This window comes from Camellia sinensis, chromosome 4 (assembly GCF_055761805.1).
Source record: "Camellia sinensis isolate YWXY chromosome 4, ASM5576180v1, whole genome shotgun sequence".
Lineage (NCBI taxonomy): Eukaryota > Viridiplantae > Streptophyta > Magnoliopsida > Ericales > Theaceae > Camellia > Camellia sinensis.
This window is the reverse complement of record NC_138964.1, coordinates 154,138,252-154,163,039: the sequence shown is the minus strand read 5'-3', so window position 1 is coordinate 154,163,039 and position 24,788 is coordinate 154,138,252. Positions and strand designations below refer to the sequence as shown.

General features: G+C 38.6%; 1 protein-coding gene, 1 long non-coding RNA gene and 1 pseudogene across 2 annotated transcripts; 2 read left to right on the top strand and 1 right to left on the bottom strand.

Moving 5' to 3' along the window:
• The first annotated feature begins 6,844 nt into the window (after positions 1 to 6,844).
• LOC114306951 (uncharacterized) lies at positions 6,845 to 15,507 on the top strand. Its single transcript, XR_014327701.1, has 3 exons — positions 6,845 to 6,963; positions 9,966 to 10,044; positions 14,238 to 15,507. It is a non-coding gene; the product is annotated as an uncharacterized LOC114306951 (long non-coding RNA).
• Positions 6,975 to 9,894, bottom strand: LOC114307026 (putative disease resistance protein RGA3; annotated as a pseudogene).
• Positions 10,064 to 13,813, top strand: LOC114306942 (protein FAR1-RELATED SEQUENCE 5-like). Its single transcript, XM_028252274.2, has 2 exons — positions 10,064 to 13,015; positions 13,103 to 13,813. The coding sequence occupies exons 1-2, from the start codon at positions 10,854 to 10,856 to the stop codon at positions 13,257 to 13,259; spliced, it is 2,319 nt and encodes a 772-aa protein (XP_028108075.2). The 5' UTR covers positions 10,064 to 10,853; the 3' UTR covers positions 13,260 to 13,813.
• Positions 15,508 to 24,788: the final 9,281 nt, after the last annotated feature.

The following is a 24,788-nucleotide window of genomic DNA, read 5'->3' as shown; positions in this document are numbered from 1 at the left end:
TCGACTGCCAGATGAATCCGTTTGTGTTCCGTTCGGTGATTGTGGCAAGGGGTTCTGCCTCCACCCATTTGGTGAAGTAATCAATGGCGACCACAGCGTACTTGGTTTGGCCCTTTCCAGTGGGCAATGGACCGACTAAGTCTATGCCCCACTTGGCGAAGGGGTATGGATTGCTGAGCGTAATCAGTTCCGTTGGCGGGGCATGAGAAATGTTGGTGAAGCGCTGACACTTGTCACACTTAAGAACGAACTCAGTGACATCTTGGTTGAGAGTAGGCTAGAAGTAGCCGGTGCGGAGTATTTTATGGGCCAACGACCTGGCACCTAAATGGTTACCACATACACCCTCGTGAACTTCCCTCATCACATAAGGGCTGAGACACATGAGGTATGGGCATGAAAATCCTCGTTTGTACAGGTGACCGTTGATGAGGACATAATTTGACGACTGGGCCCTTACTTTAGCGGCCTGCTGTTTGTCTTCTGGTAACTCCCTATTTCCTAAGAATAAAAGGATGTCCGCTGCCCATAGGATAGGGGCATTTTGGAGGAAGTGGACCTCTTGCTGTGTTGGTGAAGTGGCCGGGTGAGCCAGGTATTCCAGGCAAACTCCGTTGCTGAGGTTGGACTGGTCAGCCGAGGCTAGTTGTGCCATTTCATCTGCCTTGGAGTTTTTTGACTGAGGGATGTGTTTGATGTGAAAAGTGTTGAAAAGGCGAACAAGGGAGAGAGCAATATCCCTATAGGCCCGCATTATGTTGTCCTTGGCATCGAATTCCCACGTGATCTGTCCGACGATCAATTGGGAGTCATTGTATACTCGGATATGACTCATACTAATGTCTTTGGCTAGGCGAAGACTTGCTATTAAGGCCTTATACTCCGCCTCGTTATTGCTTGCGTCAAACAAGAAGTGGAGAACACACTTGAAATAACCACCCTCGGGGGCAGTGAGGATAAGACCAGCTCCACTGCCTTCTTTGCGGGATGAGCCATCAACATTGAGGGTCTAAGAGTGGAGGTCTTTTGCGTCAGTGTTGAATGGTTGGGGCGGGGGGTTCGTGACTGAAGGGGGATTAGTGAATTCCAGGATAAAATCGACGACAGCCTGCCCTTTGATCGCTGTTTGAGGTAGGTAGGAGATGTCAAATTGGCTGAGTTCGACCGACCATTGCATAAGTTTGCCGGACGACTCCGATTGTTGCATTATCTTCTTCAAAGGTGGGTCAGTGAGGACCACTATGGAGTGGGCTTGGAAGTAAGGTCAGAGTCGTCTTGAGGCAGCGATCAAAGCTAAGGCCATTTTTTCCAGCAATGGGCAGTTCTGTTCTGCTCCCCTGAGAGCCCGGCTAATGTCATAAACTGGGCGCTATACTGAACCGTCCTCCCGGATGAGGGCCGCGCTGACTGCGGTGTTTGGCATAGCTAAGTAGAGAAAAAGAGGCTCACCTGTGAGCGCCTGAGAGAGTAAAGGGGAGTTGGCCATGCACTGCTTCAATTATTAGAAAGCCTCATCGGATTCGGTCGTCCACTCGAAAGCCTGCTGAAGAACTTTAAAAAAAGGAAGGCACTTGTCTGTTACGTGGGAAATGAAGCGGTTGAGGGCGGCGACTCTGCCGGTAAGCCTTTGGACCTCCTTAATCGTTCTAGGTGACTGGATTTCTATTAGGGCCTTGATCTTTTCGGGATTGGCCTCTATGCCTCGCTGACTGACCATGAAACCTAAGAACTTTCTAGATCCTACGCCGAAGGCGCATTTCTCCGGGTTCAGCTTCATTCGATACTTACACAGGGTGTCGAAGGTCTCCCGCAGGTCTACTAGATGATCAGAGGAGAGTTTGCTTTTGACAAGCATGTCATCGACGTATACTTCCATGTTCCGACCTATCTGGTGATGAAAAACTACACTGACTAACCGTTGGTAAGTTGCTCCAGCGTTTTTTAGCCCAAATGGCATGACCCAATAGTGGTAGGTCCCCCGGTCAGTTATGAAGGAGGTGTGTTCTTGATCCGATGGGTGCATCAGAATTTGATTGTAGCCAGAGAAAGCGTCCATGAAGCTGAGCATTTGGTGTCCGGTAGTGGCATCGACAAGTAAATCTATGTGAGGAAGGGGATAACTATTTTTGGGGCAAGCTCAGTTGAGGTTGGAGTAATCGACACAGAGTCGCCACTTACCGTTGTTTTTAGGGACCAAGACCAAATTTGACAGCCATTTGGGGTAGTCCACGTTTTTGATGAACTGTGCCTCAAGGAGCTTTTCTACTTCAGAAACAATAAGAGTGTTGCGCTCCGAGTGAAAGATGCATTGCTTCTGGCAAAAGGGTTGGAAATGGGGCTCAATGTTGAGGCGATGAGTGATGAAGGAGGGGTCAATACCCGGCATGTCGGAGTGGGTCCAAGCAAACACGTCATTGTGTTCGATCAGGAGGGCTGTAAGGTCGACCTTGGCTTGGGAAGATAGTTGGCTGCCGATCTTGGCAGTTTTGTCGGGTTGGTAAGGTCGATGAGAACCTCGACAAGCTCTTCAACTGATTCCCCTCTGACCAGTTCGTCTTCATCTCTGACGTCAAGTCCTTCAATGATCATAGGCTCTTTTAACTTGACTTCTTTAAGTGAAGTGACTTAACATTCTCTGGCCACGGTCTGCTCTTCCCTCATAGTGCCAACCCCAAGGTCGGTAGGGAACTTTACGGCTAGATGGAAAGTGGATGTGACAGCTTGAAAAGCATTGAGGGCGGTGCGGCCGAGGATAATGTTGTAAGCAGAGGGGCAGTTGACGACGAGGAAAGTGAGTAACTTTGTGGTCTGCCGCGAGTATTCTCTGATTGTGATAGGAAGATCAATGGAGCCTATGGAGGTCACTCGATCTCTAGTAAAACTGACCAATGTGGTTTGAAGAGGGATAAACTTTCTTCCCCGACCTTGAGCTGACGAAAGGCGTTTAGGAAGATGATATCTGAAGAACTGCCTTTGTAATTTGACAGGAGAGCGGAGATGACGAGGGGGTCGTCGTGAGGGTAGCGGATGCCTATGCAGTCAGCCTCCGTGAAGATGATGGGCTCCATCCACTGCTTGGGGTATTTGAAAGGACGGTCCAATATTGCAACTTCTTTATCTGAGCCTTGCCTTATTTTTCTAAGTTCTGCCCGTTGAGCCGAACGGGACGGTCCTCCACAAGCAAGCCCGCCAACAATAACTCTGATTTCTCCAACCGGGAGGCTAGGGTTGCCTTGCGCCTGGGGTTGCTATGGGGGCCAATCATGGCCTGGGTTAGGTTGTGCGGGTTGTCGAGGAGGGGTGTGTCGATGGTTGTCTCGGGTAGGTTCAGTCCTTTGCCTTTGCTGAGAGCGGGTTGCCGTGAATCGACTGAGACGCCCCTAGCATATCAAGCCCTCGACCTGGTCTTTTAGGTTAACACACTCCTCGGTATTATGGCTGTGGTCCTGATGAAAACAGCAATATTTGGATTAGTCTCGTCGGCTGGAAAGAAACCACGACAATTGGGGCCATTTTAAGGGGTAATCTCGTTGGATCTGGTTCAAGACTTGTTCCATGGGGGAATTGAGGGGTGAGTATTGTTCGAACTGGCCGGGCGGTCGGGTAGGCGCCGGTCGGTTGGTTCGAGCTGGTCGGTCGGTATACTGAGGCGTTTACTGTGTGTACTGGGTGTTTTTGGTTTCAGAGTCCTTTCACTTCTCTCTGGGGATCGGGTTTTTGGCTGTGGAGTCTTGTCGGGCGGCTAGGGAATCTTCGGCGTTTATGTACTTTTGGGCTTTAGAGAGGAGGGTTACCATGGAGGTTGGGGGATTTTTGGAGAGAGAGAAGAGGAAATCGGAGGATCGTAGACCAGCTATGAAAGCCGTGAGAATGACCTTGTCGTCATTTTCTGCCACCTGCAAGGCTTCGTTGTTGAAGCAGGTGACGAAGCTGCGCAGTGACTCCCCCTCCGTCTGTCGGATGTTGAGGAGTTGAGTCGCTAGACGCCGCTGGCGCCGGACACCAATGAAGTGGCTAAGAAAGAAGTCGCTCAGGTGTTGGAAAGTAGAGACAGAGTCTGTTGGCAGTTGACTAAACCAGAGTCGAGCCGACCCCTTAAGCATTACGGGGAAGTCCTGACACATGATCTCGTTGGGGAATGCATGGAGGACTATAAGGGTCCTGTAAGTTTCCAAATGGTCGACTGGATCCGTTGTACCATCAAAAGAGTCGATCGAGGGCATTTTGAACTTGGGGGGTAGGGGTTTGTCCTTGATGGAGACAACGAACGGTAAGTTAGTTGTGGTAGAGGGTTTATTCTGTATGTTCTGCATGACTCCTTGAAGCTGGAGTTTCATAGCTCGGAGTTCTGCATCCCAGAGAGGGACGTTGTCACCGCCAGAATGCAACGGAGGCTGGACACTACTGGTCTCTCCCTCGGGGGCAGGTGCTTGGAATGATAGATGTGGGGCTCGGGGTGGCGGGTTCATTTCTGGTGGAAGGGGTCGTAAGCCTTCCAAGTTGGATAGGTGGGACTGTTAGATAGGATGGCTCGGGGCTCGTTCTTAGTTGGGTGGGATATCTGGAGGTGGTGGAGGAGGTATAAGAAGGTTTCTTTGAACTAGAGCATTAATCAGGGCTTGGTTTTGTTCGGCTAGGCGGTTAATGTTGTTGGTGAGCTCGGTGAAATACTGCGGTGGGTTGTTTGGGTTAGGGGGGTCGGCTTGGAGATCGACAACGTTGTATTGAGAAGCCATGAATCTAGTTGTGACCATCCATCTTTACGGGTGGCAGGTAGGGATTATCGGGAGTGGGTCTCTGGCGACAATGAGCATAGTTGCCGTACAAAGCAAAAAGGTTTCCCACAGACGGCGCCAACTGATGTTACTTTCGTTATCGGATACCCCAAATGGAATGGGTCTGGATGATCCATGCTTCTCAAGCCGCTTTCCGAGGGATGAACCTGCAGAGAATACCTACAAAAGAGTTCAACGGGGAATGGGGAGTCCCCCAACGAACCCTCCGACGAGCAAATTAGAAAGGTGAAGGTGATCAAAAGTGAAGGAAAGAGATGGAGATAGATTAGTGATAGAGAAGCTTAACCTTTTTTTTGTCTTAGGAGCCTGCTTATATCCATTGCTCATCATTTCCTTTCCACTCCGAGCCATCATGTTGGCCGAAAGTCTATGCTCTAGCTTGCCTTGTTCATGATGAGGCTCTTCTGTTCCGACGTGAGGGGTTATCGTAATAAATGTTGTAGGAAGGCTCATTAATTGCTGATGTGTGGTACAATAATTTTGCAGGATCTTTGTCTGCTAATGTGGCTGGTTCTGCACTTGCCAGGTGTCTGGATGCCATTGGTCCTTAATCCCACGTTGAGGTCCAACAATGTTGAGCTTTAATGTTTGAATTATGTATTGGGCTCTAAGTGATGGGCCAAACGCTCCTATAGGCCTACCTATGTCAACAAGTTTTCAATCAACAAACTTTGAAACAGAAAATATCAAATATATATGTATATGTTATTTGGAGATTTACATATCAGTGGTAAGAAGAAAAAAAAATTATAAATATTAATAATTAAAACCATATATTTTCCATTTTTTTTGTATACAACCCACTGGGGTGTAATTCTCCGATGTTATTTAGATTCATTTCAATCATATGAATTTTTAATATCTGAGATTACCAACAAGATTTTGATAGAAACAATTACAAAGAAGAATTAGTCAAGAAGTCGATCACTCTTCTCTGAATTTTATTAAAGATTTTGTTAAAGATTTTTAAGGATATTCGTCAAAAAAACTAAAAAATTTATACATTTTTTATAAATAAAAAATTTGGGTAATTAAAAGGACATTATGTCGTACGTCCATTTCTTCATCTTTTGGGCCATTAGGCCAAATCTCTAATCTCTTTAAATCAAAAGGACACAAATTGTCTGTTGAAATCAATCTATTTATCTATTTCTTGAAATCACCTTATCTCTTGAAATCACTTAATTTGTCTATTTGTTAAAATTCACCTAACCTATTTTTCTATTTATTAAAATTCACCAAACTATCTATTTGTTGAAATATGACACATGTCACTCATTCAATACTCTATCTGTTGAATATCATATATTTCTCTATCTCATTACCACCACTTGTTGCACCCACCATAGGCGACTTTTCTGGCCAATTTTCCAGTACCGATGAAATTTTCCGGTGACTTTTTTCAGTATGTCCTTATCACCAAATAAAATTTTACCTTAGATCTAATACCTTATACTCTCTTTAAATTATAATTTTTACTAATTTTCTCTCTCTCAAACAAAAAAAAAATCATTTTAAGCTTTGTTAGTCAATATGTTTAGGTCAGAAGACCTTCTCAATGACCCTCCAAAATTGAATAGCCTAAAGATTTGATCTGAATTTATGAGCAACCCTCATTCTAGTAAGAAACAACCACCGCTAAAGGCAATTTCTTTCTAGCCAAACTAAGCACAAATAAAATCAAGAAGTTAATTAACAAAAATAACAATTTGAGTTTAGTTCAAATATAAATACTAGAAACCTAAATAAATGCGTCCAAATAAACAGCAACAAAAATGAAAGTAAAGTATTTTTTTATTTTATTTTTAAATAGAGCTTATCTAACAGAGAAAATTTATAAATTAGATAGACTTGTTTTGGCAATTTCTAAAATAGTCAAAAAGTCATTAAAAAAAAAAGGGAGCTGTTAAGATGTGCACCTCAATAAGATGTGCACATCATATACACATTTATTTTAAGCCATTAGATTTTTACAAATGAATCTCAGCCACTGAATAATTTGATTAGGATTATTGGCAACCCCTTCAACCGGTTACTTTTTTTTTCAAATTTTTTCCCCAAACCCTTCTGTTTTTGAGACAGCACGCAGACCCTCCTCTTCGCCCTCGAAGACCATCCCTCGAAGGCCATCCCTGCGAAGACGACCCATCCTCGACTTCGCCTGAAGGTATGTCTCTCTCTCTCTCTCTCTCTGCAACTTTTTTCTCTCCCCCTTTCTCCATGTCCATTGTATGAAACCCTAGACCGCAATCCCTTTCTTTGAAACTGTGAGTTCACGTTTGTGAACTCACTGGGTTTGTTTATAAAAATAGGAAAATATATTTGGTCTAATGTTGGTTTTTTTGTCTTGGGTAGTCTAAGTCTCGACTAATCCCATTGAGTATATTTGATTTAATGTTGTTATGACAAATTCCAAAACCCTTGTGTAAAATTTTGATTGCACTGAAAAATTATAAAAAGTAAAGTTGGAGGAAAATTAGGGCCATACCTGGAGATAGAATTGATTTGAGAATATTGAGTCTTTTAAACAGATTGAATCTTCATATGTAATCAATTTCAATTTTGGGGACATGAGCAATCTTGGGCCAATCCTCTCCTATTCCCTTCTCACATCTTCTACTCAATTGTTTGCACCCCTTGATGCTCAGACAGTGTAGTTCAGTGAGATGTTGCATCTCCTTTGGTAGAGATAGCAAATTAGGGCAATTATAAATTTCAAGTCCTTGAAGTGATGTAAGACATGGGAGGACGAACTCTGATACCGTTGTCAAGTTCTCACAACTTCGAAGTTTGAGCTGATTGAGCGTGTCAGCAGCATCTTGAAGTCCCTTGGGCAAACTCACCAACCGCAGCAGATCAACCAATGTTAGTGATTTAAGTCTTCTCAGCCCCTGCAAATCATTATCCTCTGAGAATTTGAGAGCAAAACAATAGCTAATCTTCAGATGCTCAAGGGCAGGGAGGTATCTCATGCCAAGTGGCAATGAAGTTAGCATTGGAGATAGTTTAATTTCCAACTTTCGGAGGCAAGTGAGTTTTCCTATCCCTTCACCTAAACCAGTCAGTTCAAAACTATCATATAGCTGTAATTCCTGGAGAGAAGTCAACCCACCAATCTGTTTCTCAGGCAAACATGACAGCATTGATGATAAACCCAAAAAACGTAGGTTAATTAGTTTCCCAAAATCTTCAGGCAATTCACATAGTGCTGAACCATAAAGATTTAAATATTGCAAGTATAGCAAGCTATTGCCAAAGCCTTTAGGGAGTGTTTGCATACCTTAACAGTACTTCATGTTAAGGTACCTTAAGTGCTTCAAATTTACTACGTTCTTGGATAAGAAATTAAAATGTTGGCCATGGTTGTCTTCAATGTCAGGGTTGTTAAAGTTTACCACTCGTAAGCATCTAAAACTCGAGATTATTGTTTCAACTGATGATCCAAAGGTGGACTGCCTTTTGCTCGGAAAAAGAATGGTTCGCAGCTTCTTTGCTTCAATTAAAGGCCTTGGAAGTTCACCATATGAGCTCGAATCGAATGATACATGCCGAACCTTGTCAGGATTTACCTTGCTATTTGTCCTTTTCACAGTCAAGCATTCACTACCGGCCACATATTCTGCTAGATCATGAACAAGATCATGCATTTTATATGCTTCACCCCCCTCATATTGAAGAAAGGACCTCCTGACCAGCTCATCTATGTAATTTTGACCAGTATCTTCTAGTTCTTCATTATTGTCCAAAGACTCTATAAATCCTTGTGCCATCCAATAATATATCAACTCTTGTTTGCTGATTATTTGATCCTTCTCAAATAATGAACAATAGGCAAAACACTGTTTTAAATACGATGGCATTTGATCATAACTCAACCTTAGAACTGGTAAGATATCATTCTTATTTTGTGCATAAGCCCAAATTTCGTTATCCCTCACAGACAACCAATCACGCTCTTTAGTTTTTGAATGCAATGCTGCTCCTAAGGTCCTTGCTGCAAGGGGAACTCCCCCACATTTCTTCACTATATCTCTACCAATATTGATTAGGTTTTGATGCTTGCTCTCTTCTCCTTTTTCAAATGCCCATTTTACCAATATAGATAAACACTCATTGTCTGAAAGACCTTTAAGTTCATATGGGTCCATGGTGTGAACAATTGAAGCAACTTTTCTACTTCGTGTGGTTACAACAATTCTGCTTCCTCTTGCCCCGACTATCAACATATCACGAAGTTTTTCCCACTCTACAGGGTCCTCATTCCATACATCATCTAGGACGAGGAAAATTTTTTGATGACTTAACACTCCTCGAACTTGACTTTGCAACTAGTCAATTTCCACATTATCACACGTGTTGTCCCCTAACGCTTTCAGTATTTTAACTAGGATCCTTTTGATGTCAAAATCATCTGAAACACACACCCATAGTCTTTTGCTAAAATGGCATTCAATTTTGTTATCATTGTATATCGCTTTGCAAGGATGGTCTTTCCTAGACCCCCCATTCCCACTATGGGAATGATATCAACATTTTCATCACCACTAGAGGACACTAATAATTGTACTATAACTTCTTTTTCACGTTCTCTCCCAATAACCTCCGCACTACGCACAAAGGAGGACGTTTCCTCCCTTCTTTTTATCTCAACTGTCCTATCTTCACTTCAAACGACAAACTTAAACTTGCTCATGTCTAAAACAATCTCATCTAGCATCTCGCTAATGTCCTTTAGCTTATGAGCCACATCACAATGAAATTTAAAAGGATTTGAGGGTGTAAAGAAATAGCATACCTCTCTCATCATGCCCCTGTGAGTTTCCCTTTGTCTTTTCAAGGCCTCGGTTGCAACTTCACAATTCCTATTCAAATTCAAGATTGAAGCATAACCTATCAATACTTATTGTTTAATTGACTCGCATTACATGGTGTACTAAACTATTAAATTTTGTCATTTTTCCCTTGTTTTTCCTTTTTGCCCAAAAATGCAAGATTCAAATACAGTCTAAAGGTATTTTTGTTTAATTGACTCACATGGCATGGGGTACCAAAATGTGTTAAATATTTTTCGTATATAGATTCTTTCTTTTCTCGCCATAATCATTACTGTCCTTAACTATTGTCTTCTTTACTAACTCAATTTCGATGTTCTGTTTTTGTTTGTCATAGGTCCTCAATTTCTCCATCTTAACGTCGAAATAAACCTATACCTCCGACATCCCTTCCTTCGTAGCGGTTGCATTAGCAGGTCTGCTTTTTAATTTATTTGCTTTTAATTAATAGCAGGGCACTGGCGGGTGTGCTATTTTATTTATGTGCTTTTAATGAATAGCAGGGCACTGGCGGGTGTGCTATTTTATTTATTTGTTTCATTTTAATTGATATTAGGGTACTTGCTTCTGTGTTTTTGAATTTTTTTTGCTTTCAATTGGTAGCAGGGCAGTGGCTAGTGTGCTTATTTATTTGTTTTTTTTAATGAATAGCAGGGCACTGGCAAGTGTGCTATTTTATTTATTTGTTTCATTTTAATTGATAGTAGGGTACTTGCTTCTGTGTTTTTGAATTTATAGCAGGGCACTGGCTAGTGTGCTTATTTATTTATTTGATTTTAACGAATAGCAGGGCACTGGCGGGTGTGCTATTTTATTTATTTGTTTGATTTTAATTTATAACAGAACACTGGCAGGTGTGTTTTTAATTAATTAATTTTATTTTAATTAATAGTAGGGTACTTACAGGTGCTTTTTTATTATTGGCGTATAATTGATAGCATAGCATGGGCTGGTGTGCTTATTTGTTCATTTTCTATAAAGAAGTAATAATTGATAGCACAATATTAGCGGGTGTGCTTTTTTTGGTTTTTTGTTTGGTTTTAGTTGATAGTAGGGTGCTTGCAGACATGTTCGATTTTTTTTTTTAATTGATTGCAAGGCACTGGCAGGTGTGCTAATTTATTTGTTCTGAAGATGTAAATTATAGCATCGCAATGGCATGTGTGTTTTTTAGTTGATTTGTTTCGTTTTAATTGCTAATAGGGTACTTACAAGTGTATATACGATGGATGAACCTGAAAGTAGTAGGCCTGAAGAGGTCAATACTGAAATTGATGATCAATTTGCTCCAGATGGCAAGGATGATGTTGTTGATGTGAAAGAAGGGTTAGCTTCCCAAACCTATGACAGTTTACGAATGCTTACTAAGGAAGATGTGTTGCAAATGAAATTCAATTCAGAGGATGATGCTTATACTTTCTACAATGCATACGCTAAGGTCATCGGTTTTAGCGTACAAAGAAGTAGAAAAAGAATAACTGGAGACAACAAATTTGTAGAGAGTAGGAAATGGGTTTGTTCAAGGGAAGGTGTAAGAGAAAAAAAATACTTGCAACGTGTGGAACGAGTAAGAACTCCTAGGGCAGAAACTAGACTTTTTTGTAATGCCACATTTCGTGTGCGTTATGACAAGACAGCTAGGAAATATGTTGTGACCCACTTTGTAGGGGAACACAACCATCCGTTGGCAGCACCACACTGCGTCCCTTTTCTTTGGTCGCATAGGTTTGTAACAAGTGCAGACCAAGCTCAAGCAAAGGCCATGCGCAATGTGGGTATGAAAACGAGTCAGATCATGGATTTTATGGTCCATCAGTCAGGGGGTTATGAGAAGGTGGGCTTCATTCACAGAGATTTGCACAATCAATTCCAAGCTGAACGCAAAGTACAACTCGCAGAAGGGGATGCAGAGGGTGCGTTAGGATACTTGTCAGCTAAATTAGATGCAGATCCATTATTTTTTTTCAAATACAACGTTGATAAGGACAACCGGTTGGACAAGATTTTCTGGGCAGATTGTAGGTCTCGAATGGATTATGCTACATTTGGTGATGTATTGGTATTTGATACAACTTATCGTACAAATGCATATAAGAAGCCATTTGTAATTCTAGCTGGCGCGAGTAACCATTTCATGACAACTATATTCGGATGTGCTTTGTTGCCTGATGAGACAATGGAGACATACACGTGGGTGCTGGAAATGTTAATGGAGGCCATGGATGGTAAAAGACCCATCTCCGTTGTAACAAATGGTGATAGGGCAATGCGTCAGGCAATCAAAAGAGTTATTCCAAACTGCAAACATCGTTTATGTTCTTGGCATCTGGAGAAAAATGCCTCAACAAATGTCCACATACCAGAATTTACAACTGATTTTGCACAGTTGATGTTAAAGAAATGTAAAATTGATGAGTTTGACAATGCCTGGGCTGCTATGGTGAAACAGTACAAGTTGGAGAACAATAACTGGGTGTTGGATATTCATCTGAAGCGTGATAATTGGGCTGAGGCATATCTCCGTGGTCACATGTTTGCTGGAATTAGGAGCACTCAACGTGTCGAGGGTATGAATGCATATTTCAATATATTCCTAAACCAAAAGGTTAGGCTGTATGAATTTGTAGCGCAGTATGATAGGGCTCTTGCTAGAATGCGTGTTAATGAGGCAGAAACAGAATCTAAAACAGAGAATAGTTTCCCGGTTTTGACTACGCCATTGAGGAGTTTGGAGAAACATGCAGCTGAACTCTTTACTTGGAAGATTTTCTCATTGTTTCAACATGAAATCAGGAAAGAGGGTAAATTGTTTGTGATGGAAAGAGTTCAGCTTGAGGATCATCGCACCTACCGTTTTGGTGAGTACAAGGCACCAACATGCACGTGGACGGTTGAGTATTTTCCAGCTAATATCACAATGAAATGTTGTTGCTTGAAGTTTGAGTCGTTTGGCATCCCTTGCTGCCACATGATTGCTGTTATGAAATCTGAACAATTAATGTGTATTCCATCGAGTTGTGTCTTGCAGAGATGGACAAGACGTGGTAGGTCAAAGTGTCAACAACCAAGTCTTACCCAAATTTGTAGCACCCTAACACAGACAGCTCGGTTTGGTATACTCAGCTCCTGTTTTAGTGAAATGTCATATTATGCCTCACACGCGGACAAAGATTTTGAAGAGGCAAGGGAAATAGCTTTCCAGCTGACATCGCAGATGAAAAAACGTTGGGCAATGAGAAAAGAAGGTAACGCCGAGGCTGGGGACAAAAATATTGCACCCAAACTATATGGCGTTGGTGATCCGAATGTAGTGAAGACCAAAGGGAACCCCGGAGGGACATCTTGTATGGGTAAACCTCTAAAACCAAGGCGGTGTGGGTATTGTAGGTATGGTACTTTCATTGTATGACCTTTTTATATCCTGTTACATGCATATGATTATTAAAATCGTTTATGCATTATTTGTTACTGTAGGAGCATCGGACACACGAAGCGGACGTGTAAAAAATTGGCTTCAAGTAGCCAGAGAGAGGGTAGCAACTCAGACAGTGAACCATTCATGAACACAGAGTTCGATCCCCACACGGATGATTTCGATGAATTGCCAATTTATCCAAATGATCCAGTGTAGTTGACTTTCATGATGAGGCTTACAGTGATCGAAACATTGTTTTTACAAGGAGACATTAGTGGCTAGTAGTTAGGTGACACATAACTACTAGATTTTTTTCTTTTGTAGATTAGTGGCCAATTTTTACAGTGATCGAAACATTGTTTTCTTTTGTAGATTTTTTTAATTGTCTGTTTGCTTGGTAAGAAATGGTGGACATTGCTGTTAGGTGACACATAACTACGCTTATATTGGAATGGTATGGTATCGATGTATAGGGATAATAAGAGATGATGGAGATGTGCATTGCCTATTTTTTAATATTTTGACTTGAGTGTTTCTTCCATTGAAATATTTGACTTAATATTTTTTAATATTTTTGACTAAATAAATTTTGTAGTTTGGAGATTAATTTGAAAAATAAAGGTGAATAAATTCCAAATTTGTGTGATTGCTGATAAAATAGGGACTCGCTCATGCCATTACTTTACAAACAATCACTGTTAATAATACCGAACTGTCTGTCTTTTTCTTTTGTAGATTTTTTTAATTGTCTGTTTGCTTGGTAAGAAATGGTGGACATTGCTGTTAGGTGACACATGTATAGGGATAATAAGACATGATGGAGATGTGCATTGCCTATTTTTTAATATTTTGACTTGAGTGTTTCTTCCATTGAAATATTTGACTTAGTAATTTTTAATATTTTTGACTTAATAAATTTCGTAGTTTGGAGATTAATTTGAAAAATAAAGGTGAATAAATTCCAAATTTGTTTGATTGCTTATAAAATAGGGATTTGCTCATGCCATTACTTTACAAACAATCACTGTTACGTTTGTAGATTTTTTTAATTGTCTGTTTGCTTCGTAAGAAATGGTGGACATTGATGACTGAAATCAATAAGGTTTTATTATATTTGCATTTGTCATTGTATGATTAAAATTTGAATCTCTCCAATGACGTACATATGTTTTAATATGTTCGGATATTACGCAGGTAATTGAAAATGCCACGGAAAAAGACAACAAAAAAAACGAGTAAAGGAAAAGCCGTAGCTCCTCACGTTGACCTTGGTATTTTTGCTAAACGGGCTATTACAGTAGAGCGGGCTGTCAAGTTGAAGGAGTTAACTCATACTGACATTCCAACAATTGTGGGCCACTTGCATATCCAAAACCTAATCGAACGGGAAGGGAAGGCCAATGTCAACCTGGTACGGGAGTTCTTTGGTAGCATACAAAAGCCAACTGATACAGAGAACTTGATTCTGAAAACAAAACTGAGGGGGAAAGATGTGGTGTTTTCCGCGGATTGCATATCAAAATTCTTAGACATTCAGCGACCAACACATGATGACAAAACACAATATCCATACCTTCCTGGTGTTGACCTTCCTAATGAAGCCCAAATTATTGATGATTTGTACATCGAAGGAGTCATACCAGAAGACAAGTATCATGTAAAGTTCCTGAAGCCTGACCTTGCTGTTCTTCATCTTATATTGTGGTACAATCTTGACCCAAGGGGGGTGAAATCCACTTTTGACCATGAACGAGCACTCATGTTGTATGCTGTCCATAATTTCAGCCCTCTAGATGTTCCGAAGATAATTTGGCAAGTTGTGGATTTTGTCGCAAAAGCAAACAATCCACATGCAGCATTACCATTCGGCCTCCTCGTGACTGATATACTACTTGAGCTTCGTGACCGACTCGACCAGATGATGAATGGAAGGGGCAGATGAGCCACATAGGTCGTGGAACATATGGGAAAACACAAGGGCAAAGTCGAAAGCATCGTGAAAGACAAGATCCTACTTCATTGGAGAGCATATCAACTCGTCTGTACGAGGCTGTGTCCATATTGAACCGGATGGAGTTGCAGCACAAGAAAGACATGAGGAAGGTCAAGTTAGAACTAAAACAAATGCGGAAAGCCTTCTGTGGTGAAGATTTTGAGAATTCAACTAGTTCTAATGATAGTGAGCAGGAATCTAATGGGTCCAACCATGATGACAGCCAACAAATGGACACAGACAATGATGGTTGAACAAAGTTTGCAATGCCAATGATTTAGCTGACACTGTTACATTTTTTTGCATACAGTGTTACTTTTTTTGTGCAGAAAGTGTTAACTTCTTTTTACAAACAATGTTACTTTTTTGTGCAAACAGTGGTGGTACTTTGTTCATCCCATACTTTTGCGAATAGTGTTACTTTTTGTCCCATTTATTATGAAAAGAAAATTGAAACAATGTTAGAATTCATGGATGGCTTATGTGATGGACAACATATGGATGGTTTTTGTCAACAATATTATTTAGTATGATGTTTTGACATTTTTGATAGACATGTCCAATTACATTTTTTTTTTCAATGCCAATGATGTATGTATAGCTTGCTGAAATTTATGGATACCAATCGACTACACAGTTGATACATCGATTCCAAAACTTAGTATGATATTTATGCACGGATTGTGATTAACAAATATATTTCGTTAGATTTCTTAGACGTTCTTTTTTTCTAAGTCATTGAAGGATACATTAGGTGTTGCTTACTAGCAAGATATGCAGGTCCTCCGTTGCTTTTTTGTAACAAATACTGTCATTGTTCTTTGTATTTTTAAAATTTGCAAAGAACTACCTTTGCGCGCCTTCTAAGTGGGGAGATGACATGAATTATCACTTTCTCTGCATTAATAATATATTTTTTATATTATTTTTTTGTTCATTTTTATTTTTGAGGACATTGTTCATTTTATGTGTGTTTTATTAAATAAAAAATTTAGAAAATTTATTAGTTATTTTGTTACTCTGCCAAGGACTAGTATTCTTACACTCTTGCCATTTGAAATGTGTACATGATAGTATACACTAATAGCACAATTTTAGTTGCACATGAACTGATTATGCAAAAAAAATTATACTGTACCATATATGTAGCAATGCATGGACTCGTAATCCAGTTTTTAAAACAGTTTCTCCACTAACATTTGGTACATGTGTGTAATTTTTGATGGATTGTAAATGTAACAACCAAGAGTAATGTGATACAGTTAAATATCATAAATAGATTCATCACACCAAACTTGAGCAGCAATATAAATTCCATACAAATTGAAACCCAATAAATAATATGCTTTTTCAATCGTCCACAGAATACTACCAAACTGGGTTAGTTTAGTCATCCATGTTTCTTCAACCATCTAATATGTTCATAATTCTGAATAAGCATAGTGCCAAAAGTACGGTTAGGCGAATCAATCTTTTTTCAACCAGCCATGTTTTCAATCAAACTTTCTTTTTCCTTTTAGCCTTCCGAAGCCTAGAGTACCTGTTACAAAAGAAATTACAGTCAATAAGTAATCAGCTGAGTTTATGAAGGGCATAAGTTGTTCATGGTTTGGGGACGCACCTCTCTTTGTATTGTTCGAGCCTATTCATAACCTCAATATAAATACGGTTAGACGAATCGTTCACTAGGTCAACTAGTAGCCTAAACCTTTCCAGTTTATCAAACTAAGGAAACAAAACAAAAAATATTCCATCAACAATACCATCATATGACATTGTAATTGCAATAGTGTAATTATGTGGTTAACATTGAACAGTCACCTTGTGTACGCCGGTCGGCATTACAACACCTTGCATATACTTCATGACAAACATACCACAGTCATAGCTTCATGACAACATACATATGAATGTCAAATTTGTGTGTAATGTTAATAACAGACCCAAAGTCGAATAGCGAATGAAGAAATTTTAGAATACCTATCGGTTTTATGTTGGAGACAAGCGTCTTTCAACCTCTCTAATTCAAACTCCTTCACATTTGCAACATAAAGGTCTCCGAAATATTGTTGCAATAACAAATGCATTGTTTGAACCTGTGCATGAATATTGTAAGATAGATTGTGTGATTGTTTTTTTTTTTTAAAAGAAAAAATAATATTAAATGACTTACCAATTTCCTTGCCATTAATTCACGACGTTTGTCATTTGTGAGGCTGGGACTCGAGTCGAATATATAAGCCATGCGATGTGCCATATCTATGTTGACACAAAACCAATGTTCTTCATGGTCGTTCACCGGAATATATATCTAAGTGTCAATAATAAAAAAAGGGTCATGCAACGTTGCCCAACCAGCTTAGAAAAATAAAAAACAACAAAATAATGACGACGTTGATACCCTAAAAAACTTAATGAATAATAAAAAGGGAGGTAAAATGGAGGGGATATTTATAATAATCTTGCAAAATGGAAGAATGCTTGACACATTACTTCTTGACAGGCATGAAGCTTCCCAGTGTATCGAGACTCCCCAAAATATTCGTCACATAGCTTCGCATGGTCTGCCCCATTCATAATATGTTGCTACAATTGATAATGCACAAGTATATATCAATAAGTATACATGAATAACCAAACATAAACATGACACACTAGATTACGCACCGATACGTATGTGGGAAAGTACCACGTCCTATGACACTTATTGGGGAAGAGCCTTCTTTGTGCATTTGTCAATTGTGCTACAACTAAATTAATAATCTGAAATACATGCATCAAATGATAATTTCAAACCTATATCCTTAAAAATGACATCACATAGCAATATTGATGCATGAAATGAACACTTACGGAACCACAAATCCATGTTTTTGGTTGTAATGAGCACAAATCGAATCGTGTGGCAAATTCAACCGGCGTGTAAAACAACTCCATGACCACAATATCCTCACTGCATCATGTACAAATTGAAGAGTTGCACTTATTGGTGATAGAGAGGAACATACAAACGCAATAAAATTACCTGCTTTCCAAATCCTTATCGAAACAATAAGCCTTCACAATTTGTTCCTCAGCAGATAAAGGACATGGCCTCACAATTTGTGTAGTAGATGACTTGTGAATTTAACCGAACACATAAACAATAAATTGTCAAACTTCTTGCAGTGCATTAAAATAAGGGGATTGGAGATCAAGAACAATAATGAAATTAGTAATAACCTCAATGGCAGTAGCAGATGCTTCAAAATTGAGGCCAAGTAGTTTTCCAAGTAAGTTCAAACTCTAAAACAAATTACAACGAACAATAAATAATGAAAAATCCTAAAATATATTTACAGGAATAGCAACATTGTATAACACATATATTATGTACATGACTTACTTGATCAAGCTTATCCTTCTTTGTATCGAGAGATGAATCTGATTCATCTAAATGAAGCTTTGTCTTGGTTGGTACTTTCTGATTGGCTTTCCTTTTCTTACCAGCAATGGCCGTAAAAGGTGACTGTATGTCCACCCGCGCATCCGAATGTTGAGTGCAAGGACCGCCATATGGACCAATGAATGAACTAGATTCATCAATAAGTTGGAGTTTTGGGATTTTCTTTCTTCGGTTGTTGTTCAATCTTACCTTCATTTTGTTCTTCGCTTGTTTGGTTTGCTCATGAAGATGGGCATCCAATTTCAAGATGGATGGTGTGAGCGGAATTCTATTTTCCTCCATGTTCTCTAGTGCTACCACAACATTAGGTTTTGGCGGGAGTGTATTGGTCTCATGTTCAACTGTAGGTACAACCGTAGATTCAACCACAACATTAGGTTTTGGCACGAGTATAGGGCGGACATGTTCAACTATAGGTACAACTGTAGATTCTACCACAACTCCAGGTGCAACTATGCCAGCTTTACATTTACAGTGGTTGTGCCCCAGTTCCTGTTGTTTTGACATTTGCAGTGGCTCACATTTTTCCATGACCTTCGGAATGGAAGAATTAGTTATTCCACTTTTAACAATAACAACTAGTTCTTCCAAAACACTCTTCATGTCACAAACAGTCGTCTCAATTTTTGAAATCCGAATATCATTCATATTTTTCATTTCCTCACTTTGTACAAATGGTTGCATTTGCTCGTCAACAACGAAATTAACATCAACCTATTTATATACACATCGTAAACAATTTAGTTTTCCATTTCAACATGAAAAATAACAAACAAAAACCAAACATAAAAGAAAGGATACGCTAAGGATGACCTCCTCATTCTGGTAACCTCCTGAATTTTGGAATAGTTTCAGTGTCGCCTTTATTTCTGCATCACCCCAATCAGCCAAGGAGGGGACCGAACGAGCACGACCAACATCACAACCACTAGGAGCAACACGATCAAAGTAAAACAACTGCATCACAAAAATTTATTAATTTAACATGTACTATGTAATGAAAAAGGCATTGAAGTCAAGTATTTCTAACAAAACAATTTGTAATTGGTTAGAAGCATACCATTATAAGAAATAAGCATCCATTTGGTTGTGAGTGACTTTTTGAATTGTACTTGCATAAACCACGAACAAAGAATTGAAGAGTGAACTTTGACCAATTATAATTCTTCATGCCATCCACATTGTGAACGAGGTGAATGAATGATTGTTTAACAACATCCTTTGTGGTTGGGCATAAGAAGGCACCTAATATGTATAGGGCAAATATCCTCGTAAATTCCTCTCCAGCTCCCTCTGATTTGTTCAAATACTCTCTCAAAGCATTCAGTTTGATAGCTCCTTGGACAACTCCAAGTTCTTCAAATAGCTTGGGAAATGCCACTGGGAAAGTTTTTTTTAGTTCTATTGTTTTGCCTTCGGCAGGAATGCCCAATAACTTGTGAACGTCTAGTTCAGTAAGGAGGAGTCGGCACCCATGAACATTCAACGAACAAGTTTTGGGATCAAATTTCTGAACCAACCATTCGCAGAGGTCATGATCAAGCTTTGTACATCTGAGATTCAAGAGCCCCCCTAACCCACTACTAGTAACTGCATCACGTTGTTCCGTGCTCAATCTTCTTATTATTTTAACAATTGATCTCAAGGCAATTCGTGTTTGGAAATGCCACTGAGAAAGAATATAGTGGGTATTAGAATAATTTAAGAAAGACACTTTAAATAACTTCAGAATAGTGTGTGAATCAATTTCTATGAGAATATGAAAATACAAACATGTTATTACAATGTGTGAAATATGTCATAATAAAACAATAAATTGTTGTTCTCTTTGTATTTCACCTTTCTTGGTTTTGTGGGAAGGGGACCTTCCAACTTCGTTTGCTTATCAACATTCCACCTGTCCATCTCTTTGTACTCCTTGTCTTCCTTCTGTCGAGTTCTCCATTGATGTCCTATGTCCTTCTTCATCTACATTGCCTCAAAAGTAAATATAAGTGATGCAAGGAGAACATAAAAGATAAAGATAATATCAAAATATACAAACAGTATGTGGTAGGTAGGCAATGTGCAAACCGTGTCGGTAACTGTTATTTGTGCTTCTTGCATGCTTTTGTTTTCATCTTTGCTACAGGTTCAAAGAAATGTATAATAAGGGCTAATATTTAAACCGAACATAAAACATGTAATTCAAATAATACATTGAATAGTGTGAAGAGATAATACTTGTAGAAGAAGAATGCTGGTGTAAATCGTTTGTGTATGCAAGGTTTGTTGCTTCCTTCGCTCATTGTGTATTGTTATATATTATCTACATAAGCACAGGTGAAATAATCATATGAGACAAAATCAAGTTAGTAAATGCAAGAAAAGTATACACACCAAAAGACAAATAATAATAAACACAACCCCTTCCTTATTTGAGAGATATATACTATGAATACAATAAAAGCAATGTACTGATTAGTTTTATTTAGTTGACGCAATAATACAAGCACACACTAGTTGCGGCTGATGACTTGATGGGGACTGTTACTACCGTCTCATGTTTTCTCTAATTTCATGTATTGAAGAACATCTAGTCCTTAAAATGTAGCAGACTGATGACTTAATAACAGAAAATCCAAGTACAAGCACACTGAGAGTTAAAATGTAGCGCGTCATGTTATGTGGCACCAAATGCCAAAATTCTATTTTCTATTTCATCTCAAAAAAGGGAAAGAGAAGGATGAGGAGGAAAGAGAGAGAAAAGAATAGGATTTAAAATTCCATTCTCCAAATAGAACATTTTGGAATGCATCTTCAAAGTGATCTTTTCCATCCCTCTTCATTTTTTAAGGGAAAATTAGTGAAAATCCCATGGCATTAACTTGTTCCCATGACTTCTTTGTTAATCTGTAAAGTCCCATTTTACAAATTGTTTGGAAGCTTAAATAGGTCCCATTTTATAAATTTCTGGAAGTTGGAATCACTTTCTTTGTTTGTTAGGTATAACAAATTCATGATGGTACAATTGGAAACCCAGAAAAAATAACAAAAAAATAAAAAGTTGTTAAAGCTTGGACTATTTACATCATCACATGACGACCAACGAGGGACGCAGTGGATACCCTTTTTGCCTCGCTGACTTCGGTGAGTTGATTATGGTGAGAGTGGCATTTTGGATCAATGCTCATCTTGAAGGGGTGTTCTTATTTAGTCCAGGATCTGCAACTTGCAGCAAATCAGGTCAATTTATGTTTAAAGTACAGTTGGTGTTGCTGCTGCTTCAAGTTGCTGTGGCTAGATGCTGCTGTTGTTCTTCTCTATTTTGGGCCATTTTGCTGCTGCTAGTTGATACCAAATATATGTGGTTTGGGGGATTGTTGTGGGTAGCTTAGGGGACTGCTGCGGCTGAGTTGTTTTGAGTCTCGGATGGGTATATGTAGCTTAATAAGGACCTCTATTGCTCTCATTTTTTAACTCCAAATCATTCTCTTCCAATTCAAGGATTTTACAAATTAACGACTATCATGAATTAAATTTTGAAAATAACTATTCCAGCGACAATGAGGTCTCAATTTCTGGTTTTGTTGCGCTATAAACTAGTCTCTCCGTTCGTACTTTTTTAAAATTTTTTGTGGTTTCACTATGTCTTTGGTTGAGAGTTTGTAGTTATATTGTGATAGATTTGACAATATGGGGTAAGACTATAATCAATGACTATCCTAGCAGAAATTAGGCTTACTTTGTTTCCTCTGTTTTCCCCTGTCTTTTGTGTTGAATTTTTTTTTTTCATTTATCTCTGTTTTCCCCTGTTTTTTTTACTGCACAATCTGAAATTCCTCACTTTTCAATGCCAAAGAAATTTAAAACTCTCACCTACCTATTATTGAGAAAAGTAAGAAAGGGATAGTAGAAGATTTTGAAGTTCAGAATTTTCTTATTCGAATGGGTATTGTATATGCAATATGAACAAAAACATGAGTACTGCATCATATTTAACTCATCAAAAACAACTAAGTCTCCAAAAAAAACATGAAACCCTAGACTCAAACAATATCAAAAATAAATACAAACATACCGTAGGTCTCCACAGCATGAAGGTGTTGGCTAATAGTTGTGGTGGCAGCAGCAGCAGCTCTATTGTGGGATCAAACAGTGGCTGATACAAAGACAATATCAGACTGGCTGGGTGTGGGAATCTGAGACCAGCAACGTGAGGGAGAAGACTCATATGCCAAAACCCAAAAATAAGCCTTTCTGTGGGAGTTTTTGGGTGGCCAAATTAAGCATGTTTTGATTTCGTAGGAAGTTTTAATTTGTTTTTTTTAGAAACACGCACAGATTGTGTTGAGTTTTAAGAAGTCTTAAATTATTTTTTTGGAAACAAAATATGACTATTTTAATGGAGGTAGAGTGTCTCCAGTCCAGAATCTGGACTGGACCGTATTGTTTGGACTTTTTGGGGGCCAATTGATCCCATTTTGATAATCAGGAAAAAAAAATTTAGGTGTATTTTATTTACAAAAAAAAATTTAGGTCACTAAATTGATCATAATCTTTTCAAATTATCGCATTTGTCATTACAAAAAGTGATGATTTAATTTTAAAAACACCAATTTTGTACATTTTTTGGTGACCACCACGGATTGCTCTATTTTTTTTTGTGTTAATGAAATACACAAAATACGCAACAAAATTAATGGTTTGGATTCAATTTTACAACCCGTGATGGGCCTCACAGGCCCAAACAGTACCCTCAAATCTAAATTATGGGGGGTCAAGGTAATCCACCTTTTTAAATTTGGTGAGGTCAAATAATTATGCAAATTTATTAATATTTTCTTATTTTCTATTTTCCACGGACTATTTTTTTTACAATTTTTTTTTTATTGAAATTTCACTTTTACAAAATATCATTTTTATCTGAAACTATAACTCAAAAAACAATCTAACCATTGTTATCTTCATAATATCTACTTTATGTCTAAACTATTCGATTTTGCATCAATATTACTCCACCATCAATTACAGTCTATAATAAAATAAAAGTTGCTCATGTGGCACCCAAAATATCAATTAGTTCTCTGAATAAAATGAAGTTTCGAGGTGTAATTGATATTTTATAGATAGTTTGGATGGTAAAATGAAATTTCAAATGTCATTTCCATGTCAGTAACTTTCATTGGATTACAAACAGAAGCTAACAGCGGGGGTAAAATTAATCCAAAATCAAATAAACTAAGTGTAAAATTAATTTTACTAAATTAATAGAGGTTAACTCAATTTTCAGTGATAGTATGAAAGGCAAAATGATATTTCTTTTTTTACCTTTATTAAAATTATTAAATCTTCATATTAAATTATGTTAGCATATTTTCTAATAATAAAAATTAATTATTATGATATTAATTACATCAACAATTTCTTCATAGATTAAGGCATGGTTTACATTTTGTAAAATGGTAAATTACACCTTCACCTTGCTTACCTATGAATACTTTCTCACTTTGGACTTCAAGCTATTATATTCTTTTCACTTTGGTCCAAATTGTCAGAGATGTTATACTTTTGTCACGGAAAATGCGGCATGGGTCAAGTTGACCTACATTTGTACAAAAATGACCAAAATATTATATTATTTTCACTTTGGTCCAAATTGTAACACATTTTATACTTTTGTGATGGAAAATGCGGGATGGGTCAAGTTGACCTTCATTTGTACGAAGACCTCCGCTACAGACCTCCTCCAAGTGCAATCCTCCATCGTAGAACACTTCCATTTACCGTTTGCCATGACCTATCTATTTTGAAGTGGGAAAACAAAGTTCTCTAAGTTCTAAGAATGTTTAAGAACATTACCGCGGTCATATCAATAATTAAGATTAGTCTATCATAGTCCAAGAGTAATGACTACTTAGAACTCATTGATACCATGAGAATAAGAACCAATGACTTTCTTCTACTTACATTGAAAATTTGATGATTGGTTAATAAAGTTTATGAATGTTTCGAGTTTGAATTGTTCTTGTGACAATTGACCCGGGATCCTTGACGACAATGCGAATATTGTATGTGTGTTTTGTCAAAGTGAGGTTGAAACGGTGGAACATTTTCTTCTTTTTTGCCCTTTTGTTTGGAGGCTTTGGTCAAACATTGTAAAATTGTGGGGTCTTCAGTGGGTTATTCCTGGCTCTATCAATGGAGTGCTACAGTGGTGGTTTGGGTGTAGAATTAAAAAGTTGGAAAAGAAAATTTGGACAGTTATTCGTCTAGCCATTCTCTGGTCCATCTGTAAACACAGAAATGAGAGTGTGTTCCAAGGCAT

Bases quoted from the DNA above. Each gene is read 5' to 3' on its own strand.
- LOC114306942 (XM_028252274.2), top strand. From the start codon at position 10,854: ATGGATGAACCTGAAAGTAGTAGGCCTGAAGAGGTCAATACTGAAATT. The intron at 13,016-13,102 runs GTATGGTACTTT...TTGTTACTGTAG, and splicing joins AGGCGGTGTGGGTATTGTAG to GAGCATCGGACACACGAAGC.